Source organism: Caloenas nicobarica, chromosome 4 (genome assembly GCF_036013445.1).
Source record: "Caloenas nicobarica isolate bCalNic1 chromosome 4, bCalNic1.hap1, whole genome shotgun sequence".
In the NCBI taxonomy this organism is placed as follows: Eukaryota; Metazoa; Chordata; class Aves; order Columbiformes; family Columbidae; genus Caloenas; species Caloenas nicobarica.
In genome coordinates this window covers 69,698,588-69,717,073 of record NC_088248.1, presented here as the reverse complement: position 1 = coordinate 69,717,073, position 18,486 = coordinate 69,698,588, and the positions used below count along the sequence as shown (strand labels likewise).

General features: G+C 38.2%; 1 protein-coding gene across 2 annotated transcripts in view; it reads left to right on the top strand.

Moving 5' to 3' along the window:
* Positions 1-17,343, top strand: part of FAM193A (family with sequence similarity 193 member A) — a 76,969-nt gene extending 59,626 nt beyond the window's left edge. For both annotated transcript variants that reach the window (XM_065633465.1, XM_065633466.1), the window contains 9 exons: positions 135-386; positions 2,681-2,879; positions 4,153-4,425; positions 4,766-5,048; positions 7,272-7,458; positions 9,110-9,340; positions 11,159-11,996; positions 14,402-14,483; positions 16,558-17,343. In XM_065633465.1, coding sequence (XP_065489537.1) covers positions 135-386; positions 2,681-2,879; positions 4,153-4,425; positions 4,766-5,048; positions 7,272-7,458; positions 9,110-9,340; positions 11,159-11,996; positions 14,402-14,483; positions 16,558-16,651 — 2,439 coding nt within the window. In that variant the 3' untranslated portion in view covers positions 16,652-17,343. The remainder of the gene's footprint in view (positions 1-134; positions 387-2,680; positions 2,880-4,152; positions 4,426-4,765; positions 5,049-7,271; positions 7,459-9,109; positions 9,341-11,158; positions 11,997-14,401; positions 14,484-16,557) is intronic.
* The last annotated feature ends 1,143 nt before the right edge of the window (positions 17,344-18,486 follow it).

Below are 18,486 nucleotides of genomic sequence, written 5' to 3'. Positions count from 1 at the left end.
CTGAAAATATTAATTGATGTATGGAAAATGAAATCATATTAATCATTACTAAGAAAAAAAAAAGGATGGGGAAATATCTTGTTTTATTGTCTGTCAAGTAGATAGATTTTTTAAATTTTTTTTTTCTTTTACAGGCTGACCAAGGTCCAAATGCTTGTGAATGTCATGTTTGCAAACAGGAAGCCTCAGGTCTAACAGCCTCTGCACTTGCAACTGGACGCCTGCCTGCTGGCCACCAGTTTATGAACCCTGAAAAACCTGCACATCCTGCACTTCATCTTTATCCTCACATCCATGGACACATACCATTGCATACAATTCCTCATCTGCCTCGTCCGCTTATCCATCCCACCCTGTATACAGCTTCTCCCTTTACACACAATAAGGTAAGCCTGATGAAAGAGAGAAATGCACCCTGGCCCCAGGAAATGTTCTGTGCACCTACATAAACCAGTATGACCGAGTATCAGTGAAACTATGCAAGTTGCTTTAAATTATGGTCTGTTTATAGTAGCACTTTTGGAGGGAATACTGACAGGTAGGAATCAGGGCAGATGCAGAACTAGTAGAAGATTCATGCAGCAGGGCTCAGGGTAGCTTTTGTCAGGAAGACTGATCATTTCCTTACTGTGATTAGAAAGAATGTGAAGTCAGATGAGTCCTCAGTGGTGGAAACAGTAATGGGACTTGAGTCAGTGTGATAGGACTAATTAAATCTTCATTTCCGATATACTGAAGGTCAAAATTTAATATTCCATTTTGGCAATAATATTGGCAATAATATTCCAGATTTCAAAATACTAGTATTTTTTTTTTTTGAGACAATTGAGACATAGTGGTTTTGTGCTTTGAGAGAACTTGCCTTTTTGCAGGTTCTGCAAAATTCTTTTGACCTAAAACTTGTAAGTAATAAACAGGAGGAAGATATGGAGCAAGGATTTGGGACCGGGTGACTTTTTCAGAAGTATGCGTCAAAGCAAGCATTACTGTTAATGTGGTGGTGTTTCACATAGTGCTTAAATCAGTCCAACTCTGGGTGATGCTGAAAGGGGCAAAGCGTTTCTCATTTGGTACATATTCTTGTTGTTTCCCTTTCATCTGGCCCTGTGATCTTGTGGTTCCAAGGAGAGTAATTAGTTCACCAAGATAACTATTACTTACTCTTACCATCCTTCCTAACATCAACTTCGTTTTTTCCTGTCTTATTGGTGTCCCTTCCTTATCTTTGTTGCAATGCACCCGTTCCTTACCTGCAGTGTGCCAGCCTGCCATTTCTCAACAGCCCAGTGCTGCTCTTCTGAAACCCCTAATTGTTGTACCCCACCTTCTGCCATCTTTCCAGAGCTCTTTTTACATCCCTTAGAGCAGTCTGCTCAAGCTCCCCTCCATCTACTCCAGCTCCCATCCCTGATCTCTGCTGCCTTTCCCTGAACCAGCTGGGCTCCGTGTATCTATGTTGTGCTGGAGCTAGAAAGACATATGTGGAAGCTGAAGCTTTAGGGAGCTTTCACCTTTGAAGAGCCAGCTGAATTCAGCAGAGCTGGTGGTGAATGATCTAATAATGAGCTCATAATTCCTGCTGGATCAGGCTTGGTTCATCATGGACAGGCTGTTGTGCCCTGTGAAGTGTTTCTTTGTACCCATGTATGTGAGTTTTCTTTTTTGCAGGATATTCCAGCCCCCTCCCACCTTCACCATTAGTCAGATAATGACAATATTTCTGTATAGAAAAAGGAGACTGGATATATAAGGAGTTTGCTTGGCCATAAATGTTTAGACTTTCGTGTGAGAAATGTTATTGGACTCAACTAATATTTTTAATATCTACGTCTACTTCTGTGTAGTGATTTGTTGCATCAAATCTAGTGCAAGAGTAGAACAAAATCACATTCCTTGGCATTTTTTAGAGGTGACAATAATTGAACATAATACTTGCATTGCACAAGGTCTCTTGAAGAAAGTTATATTTGAGAAAGTGAGTAAATAATTTCAACAAGAAGAAATGGGCTGAACCAGAGGAACTTACCTCTATAAACAGGAAAAAGCAGTGTGTTCTTTTTTATTTTTCTTCCCTTGGTTGCTTCTTAGAATAAAAGGATGTATTCCTTGCCTGTTAAGTTTTAAGTTGGGAATCTGTTAATACTTGGAGATGAAAAAAAAATAATATAATCAACATTAAAATTATGTTTTCAAATCATAAGTGTTTTATTTTTCTACTGCTCTTACTTTCAATTCTGAAGTGTTTGTAGTCCCTTTATCACAATTGTCTTAGGTGATGATTACCATTTCACAGAGGATTGGTTTTGGCAGCTTGGGCTTAGAAAGATAATTCCTAACGAGTTCTACATTCGTGCAAGTACTGTTTTTAATTAAAAATTAGGCCTACCAATATATATTAACTCAAGTATTTTTGGAGAATGCTTTTTTTTTTTAATTCATATCTCAGCTGAATCTAAAAGCAATGTTTGTGATGACAAATTATATACATGTACATACAATCTGTGTAGTATATTATCTGTACTAAAAATGAACAAACTAGTCTTTTTATCATTCAGGGAAATATTTATTATACTTTTTATAATGCCTTTACAATTGAAACACTGTGATTTGAATATTGCTGTTCGAGTGACTGTATAAGCAAACAGAATGTTAATGAGGAAAATACTCTTTATTTTTGTAGGCATTACCGCCAGCTCCAGTTCAGAATCATACAAACAAGCATCAAGTATTCAATGCATCTCTTCAAGATCATATTTATCCAAGCTGTTTTGGGAGCACTCCAGATTGGAATAGCTCTAAATTTATAAGTCTTTGGGGATCAGAGATGATGAATGACAAGAACTGGAATCCTGCTACATTTTTGCCTGATACAATTCCTGGTGAGGGTTTCTTACTACTTCACACTGACTCGTTAAAAGTGTCATGTTTTGAAATAGAGTGTGGCACTTTTTTCCAGGAATGGCAGGTTTCATCATCATGGTTTATAAGACAGGATTCTGGCAGAGATTTGCTGCTATTTCTGCTCCAGTGGGGTTGAAAATTGAAAGATAAATTCTTATGTATTGGAGAGAGGATGCTAAAGGCAAAAGAATAGCATGCTATTTTTCACCTGCGGTCATTGTAGAGAGGTATTTTTGTCTTCAGAAGTTTGAGTTTGCATAGAAATGAGAATTAAGGGGAAACTTATGTAACTTTTGATCTTCTGGCACAAAGGCCTGCTCTTTTTCTACAGAGTCATAAGAACACTGGTAACATGGTACTACATCCTATTCTTATAATGTGCAGAGATAACTGCATTGTCATGCAAAAAGACAGAGGCCAGGAAACTTAATTTAAGCCAGGAAACCTTTGGAAAGGCTGATGGTTAAAGTGAATAGAATAAAAATAACAACATATATATAGGTATATAGATACATCTTTCAATTTCATCAGAGCAAATATGAAAAGGCCTTTTTTATTTGACTTGTACAAAAAAGGAAGCTTGGTTTTGTGTGGTGGCCTTTTTTCAGGCTGATCTGCTGCTAACTTGTGTCAAGCTACTACAGTGACATTTAAAAGGAAAGGCATTAAAAACCTTCAGAAAACTTCCCCAGTAGCATAGCTCATCCATTTACAAACGTAATTACAGGTAGCTCTTCCAATAGATCGTTAGCAGTGAGCTTGTGTGGAAGGTCTGTCAGAGAGGTGTTATTGTAGTTAGCTGGAATTATCAATAGTAAAGATAAGATTTATGATATTGATAGAAGGATATGTTGTTCCTGCTTATAATTGTTGCATGGCTAACCTGCACTTGAAGCTTATATACTTAGCACATAAAATGGTGCCAAATTGTATTTTTTTAATTATAAATGGTTAAAGGTATCTGTAGTATCTTTGCTCTTTGCTAACACACATTTAGTAGTGTTCTTAAAATTGTAACCTTAAGGTTTTTGACTTCGGCTCTGGGACTTCTTAGTACTTTTTTGTTACAGCTATATTGTTTAGTGGGGAGGGAGGGTGAAAGGAGGATCGCTTCACTAATCCTACCAAGCCATCACTGAAAATATTTCCTTGATTGTCTGCATGTAAATTATTGAATGTTTAATTCCAAATGCCATGAAGACAATTCTGTAATTCTGTGATTCTTAATCACTATGTTTGTTTCAATTGAAGGGAGTGATATATTAGCACCAGCACTCTCAGAAATAAGACCCGAAGCGCTTCCTACTACGTCTAGCAATGAAGCAACAGCAGTTACTGACAGCAAAGAGAAAAAAAATGCTGCGAAGAAGAAATGTCTGTACAATTTCCAGGATGCCTTTATGGAAGCTAATAAAGTTGTCATGGCAACCTCTTCTGCCACTTCTTCTGTCTCCTGCACAGCAACCACAGTGCAGTCAAGCAGCAACCAATTCAAAGTATCGTCCAAGAGACCTTCGTCAATAGGTAAGCATTTATAATGCACGCACAGCTTAGGAACTGACTTAAATATATTTAACTAGCCATAAAGATTTATGTGCTTATTTTACTAATATTATGTATCTTGATGATTTTTGGTAATCGGTGTTCTTACTACTCTTGAGTTATAGTCTCTGTACACCTGGATTAAAGAACTTTGTAGAATACCTTGGCGTTAGAGTTTAGGACTGAATAGAAAGCTGTTGAAATACTACCACATTTTTACAGAAATTGAGAACATCCAGGGTTTTGTGTAATTGTTTGGGTAGTTAATGGAAACTTACGAATAATTAATAGGCGATTTGGTGGGTTTTTTTCCCCAATTCAGGTGAAGTGTTCCACAACATTAATAAAGAGGACCATAGACATTCTGCACCAGTTGCACCACGAAATAGTCCTACCAGTTTAGCATCCCTTCCTTCACTGTCTCCTGCTGCACTGTCTCCAGCCTCCACACCGCATCTTCCAAATCTTGCTGCTCCTTCCTTCCCCAAAACTGCTGCAACAGCCCCTGGATTTGTGGATCCTCATTCAGGTCTTTGTCCTACTACAGTTGCACCTCCCACTTCAACCACAGACAGCTCTGTAAGTGCCCCACCAAGTGTCTGCAGGTAAGTTTGTTGCTGTTATTGTTGTCTGCCTTTTTTTTTTTTTTACAATGGAAGCAAAATTAAAATAGACAGACCTTTTCTCCTTTGCCAATAGTAGTAGCATGAAAGAAGAGCTGTTGGTGTCTTCAGCAAATAAGGCTGAGTTCTGGTACTCTGTACATAACTTGGTGTGAGACTTTACAGATGTAATTTCCATTGCAGAATCTACTTACTGAGTTTAGCGGTTTAAAAACAAATGTTTACTCACTTTTAGAGATGTGACCTGGGATAAATAAGTCAATGTCTATTCTTTATTGCTCTGTGATTGCCAGCAGTGATTGCTGCTGCTGAGACACAAACCTGTTGTATATTGTATCTGTTTTCTGTCATGTTGGCACTACAAGACAAGCAGGAATGAAAAGCTGTGAAAACTTAAGGAGTCTGTAGACAGATTTAGCTCAAACTATAAAAAGACTTCTTAGGCATAAGTCCCACCACTGATATAGTGGGTGTAATGTGGAAGGATATTCTTACTTCTGAAGGTTTTCAAGGGCTGTGGAGGTTGGGAGGAGTTTGGAGCTATCTTCTGGTAGTGTCATGTACTGTGGCAGACAGACAGTGGTGCCAACTCGTCGGTAGCTCTGATGAGTGCAGGCGCAACAGAAAAGCCATTGCGTCATTGCTCCAAGTACTCTGTGACCTGTAGGGTTGTGGTCACGGTTGCTATGGATGTAGTCTCCTGGCTACTGCAGTGGTTTTCAGGAGATGGTGTGAGATTTAGGCAGAGGTAAATAACTGCATACCTGAGGTGCTTCTAAAAATGCCCTTATTTCTGTTATCAAATGGTTTTATTGATGATACCACAAAATAAGTAACTGTTCTTTCACGCTTGAGAAATTATTGCAATTTTGTAAAGAAGCTTTCATACCTAGTGCAGGGAGAGAATTGAATATAGGTTATTTAATGCAATAGAAATCTAACTTCTGTCATTGTCTCCAGGTGCTAACATGATAAAGTAATTCAGTTCATAAAGCACAAACTGGGAGAGAACCCAGAAACAATTATTGCACTCTATGTGAATCAATGTTGTGCTATAATGGGAAAAACTGCTTTATGTTCTAGTCTTTCAATCTAGCAACTGAGCGACGGGACTAATGAAGCTTTGATTTCTGTGGAGTTGTATCTGTTACCCCCAGCACGTGCTTCCCTCCGTGCTGCTGGGCGCTGTGATGCTAACGCTGCAAGGGCTGCTCAGACTGACTGCTCAGTGTTTGCACTGGCTGGCAGGATCTCCTGTGACATGCAACAGTTTTGCACACCTTTTCCCTAGCTAGGATACTGAAGTTGAACCATTTTTCCTGCTCACAAATTCTTGAAAACCTTACTGGTGGGGGGAAGTGAGGTTGGAAAGAAGACCAATGTGTTACTTTGCAGATAAGACAGTTCATGGCCTGTTTTCACCTTTCTAACATAAAAACAATGAAATACTAATGCTAGATGAGTAGATTTAAAAAAAAAAACAACTTTTTACTTTTGAAGCAAGATCACATCAGTTTTAGGAGAACTGGGCAGTAGATATGTTGGGTGCACAGTTATGCAAAGCTCTGGAGGGCATAAACTGCTCCGTATGTGCTTTTTGAAGAGACATGCTGGTATTGCCCCTTGAAAATAAAGCTGCAAACAGGGAGATGGGAACATTTTGTTTTTAGCTGACCTTGAATTTTTTATTTAAGTCAAGAGCTTGAAAACTTATCTAAACCCAGGGGATTTTAGAAATAAGTTGAGAACTTTGCAACTGCACAGCTCGCTTCAGACCACAAGTGATAAGACAGGCAGCAGTTTCAAAACTACTCAATTTTAAAAAAGCTAAAATCACTATTTCTGAAACTATTTTACCTGTTTAAACCCAGGAAGAACAGTTCCAAAACTCATTCTCTAGGCTGCTTATTCAATGAGTCACTAAATGAGTTCTTACTAATCACTTTCCCATGTATCATCTTACATTGCTTCTTGGTTTTGAGCATATCCATTTGCAAGCTACTGGATGAAGGGTTTAGGATTTGATGCATCACTGGTGGCTGTTATCCCAGTTTGAGTGTCATTGTTCCTGGTAGATGTACATATAACTGTATGTGGTTTTTTGGGGGTTTTTCTGGGTTGGTGTGTGTTGTTTTTTTTTTTTTTTCAAATACCGTATATATTATAATCCAGAGTTTTTACAAGCTTTTCCTTAATTTGACGTAGTGATCCTGACTGTGAGGGCCATCGCTGTGAGAACAGTAACACGTATGACCATCAACCGTATGATGGAGAGGAGAGCCAGGATGAAGACAGCTGTTCGGAGCATAGCTCCAGTACCTCAACTTCCACAAATCAGAAGGAAGGAAAATACTGTGACTGCTGTTACTGTGAGTTCTTCGGCCATGGAGGAGTAAGTTGTTGGATTTAAAATTTTTCTTTGTTTTTTCACCACTTACTCATCGGTGATTACATGTGATTTATCAGACTGCAACTAAGGGGGTGGCACTGGAGCTCACTCAGGAGAAGTAGTAAAAGTAGCATGGTTAGAAAATAATTTCCCTCTTTGAAATGAAGAATTGAAACAAACTTTTCCAGTTGAAAGCAATTCAAGAGCAATAAAAATGAATAAAAGATTTAGGAAGCAACTGACTTGGATAATACCATATTTGACTGAAGCTGCAAACAGGGGCATTGAGCTATTTAGATGACTTTACAGAATTAATGCACTCATCTTTAGTAGTGTAATTATAAATAATGTGATGAGCTTGGCTGAAAGTACACTTAATATAGGATATTTTTTGAAATGTTCATGGCAATTTATGAGCCGTTCTCCCACTTGTAAATACAGCAATCCTCAAAGTATTCACTTTATCTTGATTTTAAAAAAAAAAAAAAAGGGAAGAAAGAAAAAAAAATTACCTAGAACTTAGGTAGTGTAAGTTTAAATTATACTTTTATGAAAGGAAAACCCAAACTGCATTTTCACTGTTTTCAATATTGCAAACAATTTTCTTTCCTGGTATATTTTGATAGGCACTGACTTGTATTTAAAGGGTGTTTTGAAGAAGTTATGAAGTTCTAAAGCATGCAAATTATACAAAACCTTTTCCCTTATGTTTTTATTTTAATATTTAACACTTTGTTTGAAACATCCTTAAGTTAACTTTATCCCAGTAACATGTCCAGTGAATTCTTGTAATCGTATCTTTTCATTTGCACAAATGAAATGATAAAAGCTATTAAGTTGCCACATTAAGATTTTTCTTAACTTCAGATTTCATTTTCCTGCTGGCCTGATTTCGTACATCCTGTGTACAGTCTGTTTTAGTAATCAGTTAACTAGTAGAATTTGAGTCTCTGGCATTTTTTTCCTATTTGAAGTAAAAGCTCGGTTTATTGGCCGTGTATTTGGTCGGATGCAGTTTCACCTTAGGGCTTGAAGGGAATTAAAAGCCCCTGCCCTGTGGCTGACAGGGGCAGGGAGGAGATCCTGTTTCTCATTGCAAGTTCCCGCCATGTCCGTGGTTGATCTGTCTTTGATAGTCATCTGATTGCACAGTACATGATTTATTTTGCTGAGGTGGCAGAACGCTACAGGATCTTTAATAGGCTTTGTTTTGCTGGTTTAATGAGCTGGACTGGTGTGGCTCCACACAGATGGAGGTGTGCGGGCACATGTCGGGGTCATGAGCCTTCGCAGTTATTGCCCAGGGGCCCCTGTAGCCCAAACTCTGAAACAGACTTCAGAGCAAATGGAAACAGCAGCAAAAGTCTGCTCCTTTCACATTCTCAAATGTGGTATGCCAGTCACATAAGAATAAGGAAATCTCCTTTCTTGCTTTTAAGAGCATTTAGTTGTCTTTTCATTTATGCATTCCTCCACAAGATCAGTCATTCTTTCAGTTGGAAAATACACATACAAACAATTAGCAGTTCGATATTCAGGTTTGGATCTTCCAAGTTATTCGAAGGCCTCTAAAATTTCAAAATCTCAAAAGTATTGGGTCAGTGAAATACATACATTTAGTCACTGATTTTTTTTTTTCTCTCATGTCCTTCAGCCTCCAGCTGCACCAACCAGTAGAAATTATGCAGAGATGCGAGAAAAACTTCGTTTACGTCTAACAAAAAGGAAAGAGGAACAACCCAAGAAACCGGATCAGATCTCTGAAAGGGAAAGTGTTGTTGACCACCGAAAGGTGGAAGACTTGCTACAATTTATAAACAGCTCTGAAACCAAACCAGTAAGCAGTTCTCGGGCAGCCAAGCGAGCCAGACATAAGCAAAGAAAGGTAAGACATAAAAGTATGTTTATCCTAGACCTCATGTTTTTGAATCTGTATTCCACTGTATCCTGACTTTATAATAATGCTGTAATTGTTTTCTGTGTAGTTTGTGGTACCCTGCCTGTTTGTACATACACAGCTACTTACCTGTTCTGATGCTGCCTGAGGAGTTATGGAGTAGGCTGGGAAGATTCCTCACAATGTCGTTGTCACGGGTTTTGTTGCAAGTCAGCTCTACATTGGAATTTCCCACATTTTAGAAAGCTATTTCTAAGTGTCAGAAATATTGGGAATTTGATTGCGTTGTAGAATCCATGTTTAAAAGTGGGGGAGGTTAGAAAACTAGTGTTTCTTTATTGCAATAATGGTTATGATGAAGTATCTCTGCAGGAAGCCAGGAAACATAAGGTCAGTGCTTTTATGAGAGTGGAAGAGTCCAGATTTTGTATTTTTAAAATGATTGCACAGGGCACCTTGCTGTCCTGATGGAAAGAGGTTAAGTGCCGTGCCACATGATGACACGAAGGACGATCCCAAGCTGGAGTGGCAAGCTGCAGAGAGCAGGCGGGGAAGAATAAAATTACAGGTTGCATTCAAATGGAAACTGGCAAAAACATTTCTAAAAAAACTCTGAAGTCTAACAGCGATATTATCTTTTGAAAACAGTATTTTCTGAGTTCATAGAGAAAATATATATATTTAAGTTGAGCAAGCAGGAAACTGGCTTTTCTTACTGCAATTCAAGTATAGGCCTTGGGTGTAGGGTTCAAGATAAAATGAGAGTGGTTTTGAATTCTGGTAAGCGTGTTGTGTGACTGCACTGTAAATATTTCTTGTTTGTGGATTTGCTTGCTGGCACTAATTCTGCATTCTTTAAATGCTTCCATGTGTTTGGAAGACCTGATGTTCACAAATTATATTCTTTATGTTGATGTTGTAGCACTATTCATAAACTTGGGGGCTTAGTGAGTTATTTATAAATGAAATTCACTTTGCAAAATTTACTTCATCCTTGCAATGCAGTTTGAGCATAAGAAGTGGAAGATTCTTATACTTTCTTTGCATTACTTGTATGACTGAAGAAGTAGTCCCATACAGGAACAAAATGTACGAGAAAATAAACAGACATGATTGTTCTTGGTGTACGACTTTATTTCATTTTTCTAATGATGCAAGATCAATGCTGCACAACAAAAGTTTAGGCATTCGCAGTAATGGCCGGAAAAAATCCCGTGCGCCTTTTTCATGTGGCTAATGAACTCCTGGCTGACAACAGAAAACTTTACCATCTTTATTATTTTTGACAACTTTTAATGTAGCTTTAGTGTGCTCAGCGTTTTGCTGTAGATGTTTTTAATGATTGCTCTTCCTGATGTTCCTGAACACTGAAACAGAGCAACTCTGCTGTCATAGCAAGAGAACAGGTAAACGATGCCGCATGATGCAAACCTGAGTCACCTTAGTAATACATGCAGTTGTTGAGAATGAAGCTGAATGGTTTGTTTTCAGCAGGTTTTTGTGGTTGTAGAAAACTTTGATATGGAGTTAGGCTTAGCAGAAGCAAAAAGATCAGCAGTTGGTATAACAACAGTCAAATATTTTACAGAAACATAGCATAGAAATATAGAAGGGTTTTTAATGTACTTTAAAGGGCAGCTTTTGCATAAATAGCTATTTATTTGCTGTGCAGGCTTCTGGATTAAATATGTTCATATGTTAACATCCTAGGATTTATAACATTCATAGAGAAAAGTAGTAATAATCCCTAAAACTCTCATTTCCAGAATATTTATCGCTTTCAATAAACCTATTGTTATTTCGTAGCTTGAAGAAAAAGCTCGACTTGAAGCAGAAGCCAGGGAGAGGGAGCATCACCAGTTGCTTGAGGAACAGAGACGGCGAGAGGAAGAAGAGAGGCTGAAACAAGAATTACAACGGCTTCAAGAACTTCAGCAGTTGCAGGCTGTAAAGAAAAAGAAGAAAGAACGAACAAGTAAAGACTGTCAGAAGGTGGACATGCTCACTCGAAACTGCCAGGCAGTGAAGGAATCTGTCCCAAACGCACCCGAAGACATTCAGAATGGTACACTTGAGCAATCAGAAAAGATAGAAACCTCCTCTGGTTCACTGGCAAGACACGTGAATCATACGGAACAGAGGCCAGTTTCGGACACGGGCTGTGAACTCTCCAGTCCTGTAAACACTAGAGACTCCAAGCTGCTTTATCAGAAAGAGGGGGGCGTAAAGCAGCATGAGCCCCTCTCCTTTCTGCTTGATATTATGCATCAACATAAAGAAGGAAACAGCAAACAGAAACTAAAGCAGATAAACAAACAGTGTGCTGAACAAGTGAAAAAACCTGTTGAATCACCCAAAGTAGCTGAGATTCAAACTAAAACCAGAAACCAAATAGAATCCAAAGCAAAAGCAGCAGAACTCCCAACACTTGCAGAACCTAAAAAAGAGGAGAAGAAATTAAACAATAACAACAAAAAACAGTTGAACCATGTAAAGGAAGAGAAAGCACCCATAACAAGTGAATCCCCTTCACCAAGTGAACAGCAACAAAATAATAAGCTAATACTTGCAGATTCTCCTCAACCAAAAGGCAAGAACAAGAAAAACAAGAAGAAAAAAGGGGACAAAGTCAACAATTCCATTGGTAAGTGTATAAGAAAGTTGAAGAACTTGGGGTTTTTTTTATTGTTACCATTTAAGTTCAAAAGTTTGAAATCTTTATCTTCAGTTATTCCTGCCAATGTAAATTAGAGAAACAGAAAAACGGGTGTCAGGAAAACTCAAGTCATTGTAATTATAGCAATTAGGAGATGCATATAGTTTCAATAAAGAGGTGTAGGATACTTTAAAGAATGAATACATTAGCACAGGCTAATGTTTTTCTGTGGGGATTTTGTCAGTTAAGGAAGTGTATCTTACTTAAAAGAAATACTTAATTCAGTAGTATGCTGAAATCCATTTTGAACTTTTTTAAAAACAAGGTTGTTTATCATTCAGCCTTGAGAGTATAGTCTGAAGTTGGTCTTAACTCTTTGAGCAAGGAAAGGAAGGGGTTTCTGCTGCCAAAGAATGATCTTTCATGAATAAGTATGCATTTTTTCAGTGGAAATAATTCCCTTCGTATAATTCCCTTCACATTAATAGGTGAAGTAAATGAAAAACCTAATTTACTATTTTTAATTTGCCAGAGTGAAAACTTACAGTGGGATCTTAATTAGTTGATGATATTGGTGTTTTTTCCCCATGAATACTAATTTGTGTTAGGAAACAGATTTGTGAGTTTTTTATTTATCTGATAGAAATAAAAAAGCCATAGAAGACCGAGTTGACTCAAACAAGTTGCACTTGCATAACTTTCTTGCCAATGTATTTTTTTGGTTTTTTGAGAAGGGAATGCGGTGCCAGCTGGTTGTGCTGTCAGCAGCTGATCGAACTGCCATTCTGGGGCACCAGTTTAGTCCTGCACATGTGTGGTCCCTACTGGGACTGCCCCTCGGAACGGCAGTTTGGGGGTACAGACGTGTCTGCTTAGAGCAGCCAGTCATTCCCTGCCATCACCCAGTAGCCGAGTGGTAACGATGCATAAATTAGATGTCCATTCACCAGAATAACTTAATATTGCAGTTCTCACTGCCATTCTATCTGGTAAGCACATCAAGATACGAGACCTTGATCATTTGGCAGGTTCTGCCAATGTTCCAGAATACTCGTGTTTTTTCATTTTGGACGCATTTATTTATTTTGGATGCATTCCTGTGCGATCTGCTCTGGTGAACCTGCTTTAGCAGGTGGGTTGGACTAGATGATCTCCAGAGGTCCCTTCCAACCCCAACCAGTCTGTGATTCTGTGATTAAGCTTTGTTACAAAAATGTAAACCAAATTCCTATTTGTTGCAAGTACTAGGTGTAGAGCCCAACTTTGGTTTTGTGGTTTCTGGCTGGGTTGACTCAGCCCACCAGTTTGTCTTTTTAACTCTTATTATGTTCAATGTTCCCATTCACTGTCAGTCAAGCAACGATATAATATTGAACCCTTTTGTCTTCGTTTTGTTTTTAATTTACCCAGAAGAATGTACTCCAGTCATTGGAGTAAGACCAAACTCTAGAATTAGGAGCAGAAAGAAGAGACTGGAGACATTTGAAGGGGATCTACCAGGAATGCGTTTAGAAAAAACTTGTTTGTTCTCATAATCTCAAGGATTCTAGAGAGTCCTGATATGTTCTGGGTGTTTTCAGTTAGTTTCTTTATCTCGCTGTTTTTGGAACAGGTTCTGAAGCTGCTTCAGAAACGAGATTAGAGTGTATATGTAGTAAGAAAACAGACTTAAAGAGGAAAATGCTCATATTCTACAAAAATTTACACTTTCTGAAGCATTGTTTTTAAATACAAAAGGGAACCATACCCTGAGACAGTGTGATATACCAACAGACTTCAGAGACTTGTTGCTATAGCTGAGGCCTAAATTCAGGCCGTATTAAAATATGTTTAAAAAGCTCAAAAAACCAAATCCTAATTGTAGGTAGCATGACTTAGACTCCTCCAGACAGCCTGGTGATTGTGTTCCAGGTGGACTACAGCAGCTCTACAAACCCAGAATTCTTGAAATATTTTTCTTTATAAATACCATTTTTAAAATATTTCAACAGCTGCCTTTTTAGTAGTAAGGCCAACAAATTCCAGGCAGTAAACGCTATTCATTAGGTGTCTGATTCATTGAGCACTTTGTATAATTTGACCATTTTCACGTGTATTCCAGGTTTATGGCATCTTTTGCTACCCATGTGATTGGTAGATTTACTGTTGATTCATCTCTGCCTGGTTCCCCACATAACGACTTGAAGGCTGAGCAGAGACACTAGTACATGGGGTTTAAGTGTCTTTCTGATTATAAATTTGTATTAATTCAGCCAAAACATGAATAAACAGTAGTCTACAAAGCTCAGGCAGTTCTCCTAAAACATCTTTAATGCAACTTCTTCAAGTTTCTTCATTTCTCCTTCCCCTCTCCCCATGGAATCTAACATAGTATCATCCTTTTTCCTTTGTAGATGATGTGTTTCTACCCAAAGACATTGATCTAGACAGCGTGGAAATGGACGAAACAGAGCGAGAAGTGGAGTATTTTAAAAGGTAAAGTGCTGTAATCTGTACACATAAAGCTGTTGTGCTTCTTCTCATATGCTGTGGTTTAAATAAAAACAAAAACCCTCCACAACTTACTGACTCCTAGCAAAAAAGTGTGTGTTGTAAGATAGCAAATCCTGTTCCAGGGGATATTCTGGATACTGTAACAATCACCCAAGCTGTAGGTTTAAGGGCACAGATCGTAGCTAAGTAGCACAAGTACAGAAATGAGTGCCAGAATCATCTGTGTGTCCCCCAGTTTCACATCAAGGCTTTCAGAATATCCTCAGTTACCATTTCTTTTCTATAAGCAAAGTTTGCATGAATATTTCTTTTATTATCCACACAGACTAAATACTGATCAGTATTTAAAAAAAAAAATGCTATGTTAGGTGTTAAGTGTTGAACAAATAAAACTTTACATTTTACATTTCAGAAAAGATACTTCAAAAAGGTTTGTTCATGATGCTTTACTCCTTGTTTATAGGAGCAATTAGTTGGGAATTTTATACTCTACGTGAAGTAGAGATGGCACAGCTGTGGGATATTAGCTTGTGCTAATCATAAAGAGCAAATGCCGATGATAGTGCAGTGACAGTAAAATAAATATGAACCTGTGCATGTGAAACTTCTTCCTTCTGTGCATTTTGGTTGTTTTGGGGGTTAGTTACATTTAGTCACATCAGTTACATTTCGTTTCTTCAGATACAAGCTCATGTTTAAATAGTGTAGCACGTGTTCTCCCATAATACTGAAATCTACTCAAATTTGTGTTCTTTAATGGCGAATATACCTAGTAAGCCTTTCGTCATATAGCCAAATCTGAAATGATACAAATAAATCCATTTCCTGCAATTGAATCAGTTAGGAGTCAACAGTAATATTTCACAAAACAACTAAAGCCATTGGTTTGAAGTGCAAGGTTTTTTAAGAAAGGGCTTTCAGTATGGGTTTCAAGTTTTCCTCTAAGTTTATGCAGTTTTGATACGTCTATGTGTCTGGGATACAAGGTACGTCTGGCTCTTGCAAAGGACAAAGTACCACTGCTTCTCTACGCTGCTTATTATTGCTATACAAAATGCATATGTCTGTGATTGTTTATGGAGTTATAATGTACTAGAAGATGTGATTTTCAAAAGGACATACTCTCTATTATTAAAAATTATTTTTCTATGTGGTGCCAATTAAAGGATTTTTTTTAATTGAAATGTAGGTTTAATTGGTGAAATGTAGCATATATTAGTGCTGGTGTTGGTATAGTATAAGTCTTTGTGGATTTCATGGTATATTCTTGGCTTCATTCAAGTTTGCACTATCCGTAACAAGAAAATAGAAAAGTTCTTTTCACCAGTTCTCTACTCTCAATAGGGTAAATGAAGCAGTGTCTTGTATTTGTGGAAGTGCAGCTGAAGTTTGGAGATAAACTTGTTGAATGGGATTCCAGATGAAGAGTTAAAACTTCTAATTGTACTGTTTTATAATCAATTAAGTAATTGGTATAATCTGCTCCTTTACTGTAATCTGTTAGGAAGTGTTTGTAACCATCCAGTTTTCTTATGTATACCTATTTATAAAAGGTGTCTGAAATACCCTGATAGGTGCTGTTCTAGGGGAGAAATACAGTTACTTAGTGTTGTGAAGACACCTTTAATGCATATGTTTTCTATAATTTGGTCATTTCCAGCGTCATCGCTTGTTTTAATACCTCCATGGCAATGAGCTGCATGGGCCCACTAAATTCATACTTTGTGCTAATGGTTTGTTAATTCATCATTTTTTCTTCTTGCTTTGTGGTGGTGTAAGAGATGGATACATTAGTTACATCCTGACTTCAGAGTTAATTTTGCAAGCTGGAGTCACCACCCCTGGAGGTGTTTAAAAGGCGTTTAGACGAGGTTGTTAGGGACATGTTTTAGTGCCAGAGTTAGGTTATGGTTGGATTCGATGATCCTGTGAGTCTCTTCCAGCTGAAATGATTCCGTGATTTTTTTTAAAGAGTTTTGTCTTTCTGAATGAGAGCTGCTCTTCAAAAGGAGTTTGATGTTTGATGTTTCACTTTATTGCTTTTTTTTCTTTTCAGATTCTGCTTGGATTCTGCCAGGCAGACAAGGCAGAGACTTTCCATCAACTGGTCCAATTTTAGCTTGAAAAAAACCACCTTTGCTGCACATTGAAATGACATGATATGGGGAGTGAACCCTGCAGGAATCAATGAACGACAACTCCACTTACCTGTCCTGCTGTGCTGAGAGCTTATCTGGTCTTGAGCCAGTGCTGCCTTGCCTTGTCCCCAGTGCTGTGTGGATCTGCACTGAACCCTTTGGCCTGATAATTCTTGCGGACTGAAAAATTGCCACTTTCTACCTGAATTTGTTAGCTTGTGTGCTTGTAGTCTGTGAGTGAGACTTACTTGATTGTAGCTGTATGCTGTTGGAGTTGGAACAATAGCTCTTTTCCATCTCCTTCTGAATGCCTTGGCCTCAAAGACTTTAAATTGCTTAGGCTTGGGTGGAGGCCAAAATACTAGTTTGCATCATCTGCAGTGGCTCCTGTCACTTCTGCATCTAGCTATGTTTTGTCATTCTGACTCCTGACAAAGGAATGGACCTAGTCAGTTGTGATTTCATCTGCTCCAGAATTCTCTGAACATGACTTCATGAAAAAGAGGCTCTTATGGGACAAGTATTTCCTCGGTTCTTTCACAATCTACTGTTTAAGAGTGTACAAGTTACGCTATTTGTGTTTTGATTTTTTTTTTCCTGACTTGTAGCCAGCTTGTGTAAGAATACTTGCAGAATGAGAAAATTTAAAAAAGAACAGTACTCACACTATCAAATCTGTTATAGAGTGTATAATTGTATTAACACTGAAGCCTAACTGGCTACTTTTTTAACATATTGTTAAGTAATATTAAAATCATGTCTTTCTTTTTGAAAGATGGAATACATTAGTATGGCAGAAGACTTGTGTCTTGCTTTTTTCTGCTTGGGTGGGGGAAGTGAAGAAAGAAACATACCAAAAAAAAAAATGGTCTTCCAAACTACGTTTCATCTTGTGTCAGAATTGGTCAGTGAATGCTACTTAACTTTAGCATATTCCTCTATGAACACTTGTTTGCCAGCTTACCTCATGGGCAAAACTGCTATCTGAGCAAGAAAAACTCCTGCTGAATGCTAGGAAGAAGTTTGTGAATTCTGTGAATTATCGTAATGCTTCTATCTCAACAGACAATTTGTGAGAAACAAGGTAACACAAAAATTTCCAATTTACTGTCAGTGCAGAAGTAGGTAGGCTCAATGCTACTATCATGTAAATAGTTAAAAATATAGTAATGTTTTACAGGTTGCATAGCATTGCCCAGCATGGAGGAAAACTGGCAATTTAGGATTTTGATCTGTGTAAAGGTCTTGTAGAAGTTTCTGATGCCGTGCTGTTTATTCAGAATAGAGACAAAAGAAGCTTTCTTTTTACCTCTAGATAGCCACACTTACCCAAATTATAAGGCAGATCTTCCATTAAAAAAAGAAGTTACTTCTACTCAGCATGTATTTAAAAGGACAATACAGCTTCAAAGCCCACTAATGTCCTTTTCCAGAACCATTCCACGTTTTTCTTACTTCTGCTTGTTAACACACATTTTCCTGTGATACACCCGCTGGGCTTGGGGCTGCTTTGCAAGACAGTGTAATTACACGCAGCTTTGAACTTGAGAAGGTGTGATGGGTGATTGCTTCCATGTCCCTGTGGGGCCCAGATGTGGCAGGAGAGTTGGGCTGGCTACAGACCACTGAGATACCTGCAGCTTCACATCCCTCTTGTTGGCCTTGGAACTCCTGCTTCGGCATGGGCTGCTGGGACAGAATATTGGTGCTCAGCTTGTCCCCAACCATTGTAGGTAGATTGGTTCTTATAGAGGAGGCGATGACACAATACCTGTTCTCAAAATACAGTCCGAGGACTTTAAGAGGACAACTATTATTCTTCGGGTTCAGGTTGAGGAAGGGATTGA